The sequence below is a fragment of the Myxine glutinosa genome, chromosome 1 (genome assembly GCF_964187855.1).
Source record: "Myxine glutinosa chromosome 1, kmMyxGlut1.1, whole genome shotgun sequence".
NCBI classification, from domain to species: Eukaryota; Metazoa; Chordata; class Myxini; order Myxiniformes; family Myxinidae; genus Myxine; species Myxine glutinosa.
In genome coordinates, this window is record NC_136261.1 from 107,664,152 (window position 1) to 107,675,661 (window position 11,510).

An 11,510-nucleotide genomic window follows, 5' to 3' on the forward strand; every position below is an offset into this window, starting at 1 on the left:
TACTCTGTCTCAAAGATGGCACCGACAATATTCTGCGAGCGCATCATGCTAATCTTGACCATGGAGATGAGAAGACTCAGATCATAAAGACGGCACTCAAGTTCATATCCAATGATATTGCCTTGATTGATTTAGGTCCAAAGTCATACCCCACCACACACAGTATGACTGACATCGATAGTCAGCTGACACTTGTTCCTGCAAGCCTTCAGATGTTCTTGAGACCGATTGTCAAGACAGACGAAAGAGTTGCCGTTTGGGGGCAGAATTTTATTAAGGCCTGTCGACCTTGGTATGGAGTATTGCCACACCAAATGGGGCTTGCCATACAACTTGATCATAGCTTTGGGTCAAAATGGATGCTCAACAAGTTCCACCGGCTGGGATACACTGAGTCTTACACGGAGACACAAAACTACAAATACTGCTTCCTTAATAGTAGGAGTGGAGATGATGTTCCAGATACTTCTGGCACTCTTGACACCATTGTGGAGGAAACCGATGAACAGATCAATGATGAGGTTGCGGTTGATGCTGCGCTTGAGGATCAATCAGTGATGACAGCCAAAGTGCCAGCCAGTGAAAGTGAATTGTCAAGTAATGATCAGGTGGTCTTTATGGAGGTTGGGGAAACAAACAATGCAGTCACTCAGTTTGTTGGAGACAATATTGATTTAAACATTGTCTCTATTCACGGAAACACTCCCTTTCACTCAATGGGTTGGATCGAAGTCACCTCTCCATGTTCCGAACATGTTCTCAAGGAAGGCAGCGGCAGGAGTGATCAAACCAGAGACTCTACCTCCAACAGAGGGTGCAGCTGCACAACATTCACTCCGTGCCTACCTGCAGACCCGGGACTGGATCCTTCTACAGAGCATGTCTCTGAACCCCAGTGACTATGGATGGACAATAGGTGTGCATGGGTATGAGCCAGTTCCAACACTGGACCCCACGGCTCCTGAGGAGCTATTGCAGTTCACGAGCTGTAATTGTCATGGAGATTGCAGCAACCGGCGATGCAGCTGCAAGAAGAATGGGGTCACGTGCATCTCGGCCTGTGGAGTCTGTAATGGCATTACATGCAGAAACTGCAGTCATGATGTTGTTGAGTCTGAAGAAGACATAGACAATGACTGTTGAAACTTCTGACATTGTGAATGAGAAATAACTCTTGAGTATTATATATGTATGTGAAATAAAAGCTACTTTGTGTGTAAATGTAAAAGTGAAAATATAAATGTTAACAATCAACTCAGAATCATGAAAAACCCTTATTTGACCCCTCATAAGTTACTTAAGGGCCGATTAAAAAAAATAAAAATTCTCGAAAATAATTTTTCGGTACCCGAATTCAACAGCTTTTTTTCTGGGTTTCCCACGGGAGTTGAACTTCAACATTTTAACACATGTTATTACACACCTTTACAAACATATTGGTGAAGAAATTTTTTGGTAACAATTTAGTTAACAGATTTGTGAAATATCTCATAAAATGCCCTTACTAGAGAGGGGGTCCTTGCTGTGCAAATTGGTGTTATTACAACACAACTCCTCGAAACATATAGGTTAAGAAACAACAACCTAATTATTAGGCCATTCCCCCTGAGGACATTATCATTACAATATATTTTTGTAGGTTGTATCATTCAGTCAATTTTAGTAAATATCGTAATGTGACAACCTCGTAAAATGAATAGAAACCTGGATTGTTCCTCATACTTGAGTTAATAATCTGACATTAGTCACAGCATACTCACATTTCAGTTGTTTAGACTGGATGTGATCCTCAACATGCTATCAATTGGTCCCATTATACAGTATATTCCCTCTCTGATGTTAAAAAAAAGAAGAGTATTTTACGAGTGCACCCGCTCCCTACGGAGCAGCAGGAATGGTCATTCCTCTCTGGGGTAGATTTACCACAGGTGGACTCCAATTAAGGTGTAGAAACATCTCAAAGATGATCAAGAGAAATGGGAGGCACCTGAGCTAAATTTCAAGTGTCATAGCAAAGGGTCTGAATACTTATGTCAATGTGATATTCCAGTTTTTTATTTTGAATAAATTTGCAAAACTTTCTAAAATCCTGTTTTCTCTTTGTCATTATGGGGTATTGAGTGTAGCTTGATGAGGGAAAAATGAAGTTAAACGGTTTCAGCATAAGGCTGCAACATAACAAAATGTGAAAAAAGTGAAGGGATCTGAATACTTCCTGAATGCACTGTATATATATATATATATATATATATATATATATATATATATATATATATATATATATATATATATATATATATACTGAAACGCAAAAGAAACTTACCACCTTTGAAACCTTTAAATATCAACAATAACACTACGTGTAGTAAATGTGTGAACTTATTTGTGGACAATAGTGTCCTCACTGTCAGACAAAACGGTCACGGATGGTCACTTGAACCTTCAATGGTCACTTCATAGCACAGCTGTTGAACAGCCGTTTTGACTGTCAGTGATTAGCCAAGGGGTATGGGATGATTTTAATGAGCTGCACGTGATGTCTTGATATTGGCTTTAAAAAGGCCAGTGCAAAATGGGCATTTCAATCAACATGCCACGATTGTCAAGGGATCAACGGCAGCGTGCCCTGGGCATGCTGCAAGGCGGACTGAGCTACCGTGAGGTGGCACGTCACCTTGGCTGTTCACACCAGACGATATCGGCCCTGGTGGACAGAGACACCCTCCACAACTCTGCAGATGACAGACCTCGATCAGGGAGGCCAAGAGTCACCACTGCAAGGCAGGACAGGCAGATGGTCCGAAGTCACCTGCGGGATCGATTCCGTCCAGCATCCCGCACTACAGCAGAAACTCCAGGGCGTGCAAACCCACGGATCTCCAATGATACTGCACGAAGACGACTGCATGACTATGGTCTGACTGCCAGAAGACCATACAGAGGCCCCGTGATGACGGCTGCCCATCGCCGCAACCGACAGAGATGGTGCCAGCAGCATCAGCGGAGGACCTTGGCGCAGTGGAACGAGGTCGCTTTCAGCGATGAGTCAAGGTTCTGTTTCAGCGATGAGTCAAGCGATGAGTCAAGGCCGATATCGTCTGGTGTGAACAGCCAAGGCGACGTGCCACCTCACGGTAGCTCAGTCCGCCTTGCAGCATGCCCGGGGCACGCTGCCGTTGATCCCTTGACAATCGTGGCATGTTGATTGAAATGCCCATTTTGCACTGGCCTTTTTAAAGCCAATATCAAGACATCACGTGCAGCTCATTAAAATCATCCCGTACCCCTTGGCTAATCACTGACAGTCAAAACGGCTGTTCAACAGCTGTGCTATGAAGTGACCATTGAAGGTTCAAGTGACCATCTGTGACCGTTTTGTCTGAAAGTGAGGACACTATTGTCCACAAATAAGTTCACACATTTACTACACGCAGTGTTATTGTTGATATTTAAAGGTTTCAAAGGTGGTAAGTTTATTTTGCGTTTCAGTATATATATACATCTTACAGTAGATCTAGGGTCAGGCCTCAAGAACATCGGCGGTGCGTTCAATTACCTAGTTTCCTGTGGAGCGCTCGCCAAGTGGCTTAAGCATTCAAGCAAGAACTCCATTCAAAACCGTTGATAAGGAATGGCTGGCTTGGTAAGCGCATAACTATCTGCTTGGTAACTGAACATACCCCAGGGTTTCCTCCCTTTCAATTTCATGTTAAACAGCATGACCTACTGTTTAAAAAGATAATCAAACATATTTGTGGTTAATAATATTTTTTACTTCTGTTAGCGGCCGGTGCTCCCACTAAAACGGCACGATAAGCTGTTTATACACGATAACCAAGCGTTGGCTGAAGGACGAAAAACTCCTTGGGGAGGTGGGATATTATTAGTAACTCGCCGAAACCCGTGGAACATCCACGGAAGGGAGGATGTGGTGTATGGATAGAGTGTGCCATTATGGATGGCATAGGGGATTTGCTTGTCCGAGTAAGAGTTAGGAAGAAAGATGAGAATGAAGAGTGCGTATATGAACAACCATCGCTGACACCGGCACAAATGCATGCTCTGGATTGTCCACTCAGTGGACGGCTTGCTTTCGCCTTCGCCTGTCCAATCAGCGGACGGCTTGCTTCGCCTTCGCCCAGCAGACGCCAATACAATGGCGTCGTAAGATGGCGTCGTATCGGCAGTTAATCGGATGCTTTTGGGCCCCAACGTCGGCTAATTCAGATTTTTCGAGTATGGCTGTACGTGATAAACAAAGAGCGCGGTTCGTAGATCGTAAATCCATTAGTGCCGTGGGCATCGGGTCACTGGGTGCGGCGTAAAAGGGATAACAAAGTCGAGTCCTTACGTTATTATTATATAGATAATATTGGCTTGTAATAACATTAATATTATGCTAATATGACCCTACTGCAAAGCCGCAATGAGCCGGCAAAGCCAAATCCTCTATTGAACTTTTTCGCAATTGTTTATGCATACTTCCGCATCCGCAAGATGGCGGCCTCCATGGAGCGATTTGGTGCGTCAAAGCTTCGAAATTCTCAAAGGATCCAGCAAAATCTGGCTTTTCAACATAATACGTACGCATTCATTCACAACACCGGCTTTGCCGGCTATTATGTTTCGGAGAGGGTAATGCATTTGGGTCCGTTTGTTTGTTTGTCTGTCTGTATGTTTGTCGGCACAGAATGTGAGTATGCTTTTCTCTGCAACCATTGCTCCGATTGACAAAAACGTTTCACCATAGGAGCGCCTCCTCCTGTAGAGTTTTTCAATGATAATTTTGACATCATAGATCACGTGGTATGGACGGCATCTTGCAAAAACCGAAAAACTTTGCACCTCTATATCTCCGAAACCGCTTCATGGAAAAAATGTAAACATGGCTCATTGTCAACTACTCCCCATGGGGAACAACATATTATCATGATGTTGTCATTGGTGGCTTCATTATGACATCATAATTCGACAAGGAGAATGCTTGATCCAATAAGTTTGAAATTTATTGAGCCTGATCTACACAAATTGTATAGGAGAACTAAATTTATGACATCATCGGTTGCGTGGTTCGGCAGCCATATTGGATTGAACATAAATCTGTCATCAATAAACCACACAAACACAGCAGCTAATAAACACCACACAAAATACACCACACAAACACCTCCTGGCGAGGGTCTGCAATCTCTGATTGCTCTTTCTTGTTAATTTTATAAGGAGAAGCAGCCTTGGAAAAACGCCACGATAAAGCTATCTTAACACAGATATACACCTCAACAGGCAACCCCCTTGGCGGGAAAACCCCCTTGGGGTGGGGTGGAAGTTAAATCGCTACAACCTCAATCATGTGACCCTTAGTCTGCCTGTCAAATTTGGTTGCAATTGGATAAGTAACGACCGAATGTATCGAGGTCAAAATCGTCAGACAGACAGACACTAATTTGCGTATTTTAGTATGATGATTATATATTTTCTGCTGTCTGTTGGTTCGGGGTACCACGTGATTGGGGGTTAATGGAGGAAGGGTGCGCATGCGCAGGAGAGGAGAAAAGGCCGAATAAAGAAAACCTCTTGATTCTCGTTCCTGTTGCTGTTTACTGAATCTACGGACACTATAACTGGCAACGAGGTAAACGATTCTGGCGAACAATGATGGCTCATTGGAGACTTTCGAGGGCGACGATTTTGGAGCATACAAAGAACGCTTGGAAGCCTATTTCATAGCGAACGACATCGGGCAAGTCGAGGTGGGCGCCATTGCTGCCGTGGTCCAAGCGGCCGACAGGAAGAAGGTAGCTAATATGATCTCATTGATCGGTAAGAGTACTTACACTACTTTGAAAGACTTGTGTCTTCCGGAAATACCTTCTGCTAAAACGTACGAGCAGTTGTGTGAAATGCTACGAAATCATTTCAAGCTGCGAGTATGAGAAGTGGCGGAAACTTATCGTTTTCACCGGATGACCCAGAGTAAAAACCAGAATGTCATGGACTATGCAAACAAGCTAAAACGTTTGGCCGTCACTTGTAATTTCGGAAATCACCTCCCACGTGCTTTACGGGACAAGTTTGTTGGAGGTGTACACAGCCAGTCCACAAGGAAAAAGTTACTTTCCGAGGACAGAACATTCCAACAAGCTTTGGCTGTGGCTGTGGCTGAGGAAAAGGCTGAAAAGGAAGTAAAACAATTCAACTATGGATAGCCAGGGGTGTCGGGTAGGGTTGCCACCTTCAATGTGGAAAAATAAGGGACACCCCAGAAACTTTACAGGTTCAGATCCACTGCTTAGGCTGCGGATCAGAAAGATTGCATTTTCCTGATGTATAAGACTCATCCATTGGCATTGGCTATGTAGTCTGTGCTGTCCCACATTGTTGGCAGATCAATGAAAATACATCTCGTCTGAGCAGCAGTATAGTATAGATAATGAGATTCAGTCAATATCTCAGTTAAATCTCACATGTGTGCATTCCTAAAGAGCAGATTTGTGTAAGTTTTCCTTTTACTCAACACCACATCAGTTAATTGACTGACCATTCTCTTCTGCAAATTTTGATTGGGAACATCTATGCTATGTCTTGCGAAACGGTTTTGGTTTTATTAACTATCATGTCATTCTAACCATTGTGAAGACCTAGTGTATTATGAAAGGATGGTGTGCATGAAAATACGGGACAAATCGCGTCCCGTATTGACTCGATACGGGACACTGCATTTTATTCTCCAATACAGGACGATCCCGTATTATACGGGACGGGTGGCAACCCCTAGTGTCGGGCTCTGTGGACTTTACAACGAGAATAAAAAAACAAAATGATTCGCATCATGGTTCTCGTTTCAAGGATCAGTCAGAAAAAACGACCCTACTGTTTCCAAAGGAAAAACGTTGCTGCAGATGTGGCTCTACAGAACATCTGGCTGATACATGCAAACATTCTCGTACTCTCTGCGGATACTGCCGACGTGAGGGCCATTTGGTTAAGGTGTGTTTGAAGAAACAGCAAAATGCAAAACGTCTTTTGAAACAAACCCATCATGTTTTGAATTTTGTTTTGAGTAGTTTATAGTTTTGAGCGACGAGTCAGAGGACGAGCTGGATACGGTGCATTTAATGCACCTACATCTAATGCACCTGCACCTAATGCACCTGCTCTACATCTGTTTCGAAAAACACTACTCCTCACTACCAACTCGAAATCTCCATTGACGGAACAGAGATTCCGATGGAAATTGATACGGGAAGTTCAGTTACTCTACTAAACAGTCGTGATTTTCAAATCTACGGACACTACATTTTTATTACATATTTTCATGATGTATTTCCCACACAGTATTTCCCACAGCATCTTACGGTATGGTGAATGTCACTACTGCTATCATTACAGTAGCAATGGATCAAATATACCTTTCAAAACCCCTATACGTTTGCATTTGTCCATTATATACTAATATCCTTGTAATTCATGTCATTGGACAATGTTGTCTTCTCAAGTCTCCCTCCTAAATGTGATATATGTATGTACATGCTCCACAATGAGCCTTATAGATCTATGGGAAGAATATGACCAAAGATCCTTCTGATGCTGCCTTTCTAAAGCAGCAGGCCATTGTGTGCTGGCACAATTGCCAAATTTCATATTCCCACATAGTATTCTGTACACTGCCCGTGTTGCTGAAAACGAACTCGTTCAATAATTGCAAATAGTCATCTTTCAGAGTAAAAAATAAAATTCTCATTTGTAGAGTTTTAAAGGATGAAGGGCACAATATATCACATTAAACATTTTGTAGTATTTTTTGCTTATTACATCATCTGAGTCATCGAACTGTGTGTGCAGGTGGAAACAGTGAGCGGTTCTTTGATGGAAGCATCAGACCTCTCTTCCATTGGTTCATCAATCAGCGATTGACTACTACTGATCGAACCACCTGGAAAGCAGCAGTGATGTACAAGGTGATGGTGCTGCTAGCAATGATAATGTCTCCCTCGGTATAAACATCCCAAATTATTTAAAATAAAAATGGTTATTTATATGTGGGAAATGAAAAAAAATAAAGTTTTTCGTTTCTTGCATTAATATCGTATGTGGAAGTATGAATGCTACAGTGAATTTAGTAGATGAAGCAAATGAGGAGTAAAACAGGAGTGACATAAGATTGTGTCCATTTTAGCTTATATATTAGAAAGCCGGTGTACACGGGGAACTAATGGAGATGTTCAAGATAATGAAGAGTATCAAACAAAATGAATGCGGAAGAGATTTTCAGCAGAATGGCTGAGGGTAACGAAGAGGAGATTTAGGGTGGTAGTAAAGCAGGAGTATTTCACCCAGAAAGTAGTTAATGCAAGGAATGGTCTCCTTTGAAAGGTAGAAGCAGCAGAAACAGTAGATATGTTTCAATTGGAATTGCAGAAGCAGATAGAACCCTTGCAGAAGCCTGGTGTTGGCTTTGCGTTTAGGGTGCTGGCTTGGGATCCTAGGATCATGGGTTCGAATCCCGGTCAATCGCTGAATTAACGCCAGGGGGGGTTGACTCAGTCTGTCATCCTTCCGAGGTCGGCAAATTGAGTGCCAGTTCACTGGTAATTCCCTGTGTGTCGCAAGAGGCGACTAACAGGATTGGTGGCAGGAAGGGTCATTGCTTCAAAAAGGGGACCACGGTGCCCGAAAAAGGCCAACCCTGCTCTGCGGGTAAAAATAGCCTCTAAAGGTGGTTCTTTGCAGAGATGAGCCTGCTTCCGGTGCAAGATACCTCGAGTGTGGTCAACGGAGAGATAATGAGATGGCCAACCCAAAAATGTTTCCATTGTTGTAACTAGAACGGCACTCATTAGAGAGCATACCTCAAGTTGCCCCTCATAAGTGCCTGGTTGGCCATATCACTCAATGGTGAAGAATGAATGAATGATCGTTATAAGGCCATTATTCCCCGCTAGAGCAGGGGTTAGCCTTGCAGGCCCCATGACAATCATGGTTCCCTGTTTTTATGACCGGATGCCCTTCCTGACGCCAACCCATAGTTGCCTCTTACAATGCGCAGGGATACGGTGTACCTATTCTAAACCGGGGTACACACCTGGATCATTCATCCCAGCAAGCTGGTACTCAATTTGCCGACCTCGGAAGGATGACAGGCTGAGTCAACCCCCCTGGTGTTAATTTAGCGATCGACCAGGATTCGAACCCAGGATCCTAGGATCCCAAGCCGGCACCCTAACCGCTAAGCCAACACCAGGCTAAATGATGACTAAATTGGGACTACAATATTCTACACCATGAATGGTGAAGAATCGCTTTAAAAAATTCCACGAGGTGGATCCGGATGCAGATCTTCACCAAAATTGAAGATACGTCCTTGTCACACACCCAACCTGTCCAACAAGTTTTGTCCAAATCCATCCATAACTTTTTGAGATATCCTGGTTTGTATCGTTTTTGGCCCTATCTCCCAATGGTGAAGAATCATATTTAAAATTCATAATTATCATATCCGAATGCATATTCAGATCTTCACCAAAATCGAATTATATTTGTCCTTGTCAGACACCCAACCTGTCCACCAAGTTTCATCCAAATCCATCCATAACTTTTTGAGATATCCTGCTATGTATCGTTTTTGTCCCTATTTCCCAATGGTGAAGAATCACTTAAAAAATTATCGTAGCCGGATACGAATCCGGATCTTCACCAAAATCGAATCATTTCGTCCTTGTCACATACGCCACATCTCTGCCAAATTTCGTCCGAATCCGTCCACAACTTTTTGAGATATTTTGTTTACAATCAAACAAACAAACGGACAGACAAACTGGCAGGGGTGAAAACATAATCTCCATCCACCTTTGGTGGCGGAGGTAATAAAGTTGGTGCCAAGTCTAAATGTACTACAGCAGAGACAAATATTTGACAGAATTGTCGAGATAGCAAAGTGAAATGAGAGAACTATTTCCAAAATTCTCTTTATTGATGGACCAAGAGGAACTGGAACAACCCTTTTATTGAAAGTTATCACAGCGAAATTAAGAAAGTTTAATCACATCGTCCTCTGTACTGCATAACCAGGAGTTGCAGCATTAAACCACGTGGTGTCACGACACACTCGATGTTCATGTTGCCATTGGGTGCAAATGAAGAGGTGTGTCGGATCTTGGGAGGTAAACAAAGAGCAGAACTTTTGCGTCCGTCGAAAGTAATAATATGGCATGAAGCTCCGACGACAAATAAAAGTAGCCTTGTGGCTTTTGATACTACCCTTGGAGATCTCTGCAGAAACAAGGAAGTGCCATTTGCAGGAAAAATAATCATTTCTACCAGATATTTCAGACAAATTCCACCAATTGTGAAGTTTGGCACTAAAGAAGAGGTTATCAGAGCAAACGTAAAATTTTCCCCTTTGTGGAAATAGGTGAAAACACATAGGCTCACAATTCAGCAGTGCACTTTGGAAGACCATGAATATGGAGAAATGCCTGAAATCGAAATTGCTAACAAGATTGTTATTCCTCTTGGTAAGATATCTATAGGAAATGACATCAAATAAGTCATCCATTTTGCACATCTTGTGGCAGCTTCTTCAAGAGCAATTATATCTGGTATGAAGAACATCAAATAAATAAATTAACTTGTTCTACAAAAATTATAATCATGATACAGTAAATCTGTACAGTGGTGATTCATATGCAGCCTCTGGCTGCTTGACTGCATCATATTCTAGGGGGCATGGCTGTGTCCCCCATTACTAGTCAGCTGCTACTCATTTTTCCAGCCTCAGAAGGATGACAGGCTGAGTCAACTCACCTGGTGTTAATTCAACGGCTTGAACAGGTGCTCAAACCCTGGACCCTAAGATCTTAAGCCAACCACCTTAACCGTTAAGCCAACACCACGCTTAATCTGTCGAGAAAGTAGAGTGCTGACGCATATGTCACTGACATTGAATCAAGCGGCAATAGGCACTTTAGTCCATATTATAAACACTTTATCAGAACATGGTGTCTTGATGTCTATCAGCATATGCACTTACAATCAATAAGCCACAGGGACAAACTTTGATCAATGTGGGACTTGACCTCGAAGAAGATGTTTTTTCACACGGACAATTATATGTAGACTTACGATAGGTTAGAAGAAAAAAAGAACCACCTTTAGAGGCCATTTTTCCCCGCAGAGTAGGATTTGGCCTTTTTGGGGCACCCTGGTCCCCTTTTTGAAGCAATGTTTTACAGCCGGATGCCCTTCCTGCCGCCAACCTTGTTAGTCACCTCTTGCGACACACAGGGAATTACCAGTGAACTGATACTCAATTTGCCGACCTCGGAAGGAACCACAGGCTGAGTCAACCCCCCTGGTGTTAATTCAACGATCGACCAAGATTCGAACCCAGTATCCTAGGAACCCAAGCTGGCACCCTAACCGCTAAGCCAACACCAGGTCTAACTTAGGATAGGTTAGAAACTCGGAAAAACATTCAGGTACTGGTACCTGCAGGGAGAATAAATACCAAT

General features: G+C 42.9%; 1 protein-coding gene across 2 annotated transcripts in view; it reads left to right on the top strand.

Annotated features, from left to right (window-relative positions):
• Positions 1 to 8,077, top strand: part of LOC137419213 (IQ domain-containing protein E-like) — a 199,514-nt gene extending 191,437 nt beyond the window's left edge. For both annotated transcript variants that reach the window (XM_078775825.1, XM_068105362.2), the window contains one exon: positions 7,843 to 8,077. In XM_078775825.1, coding sequence (XP_078631951.1) covers positions 7,843 to 7,914 — 72 coding nt within the window. In that variant the 3' untranslated portion in view covers positions 7,915 to 8,077. The remainder of the gene's footprint in view (positions 1 to 7,842) is intronic.
• Positions 8,078 to 11,510: the final 3,433 nt, after the last annotated feature.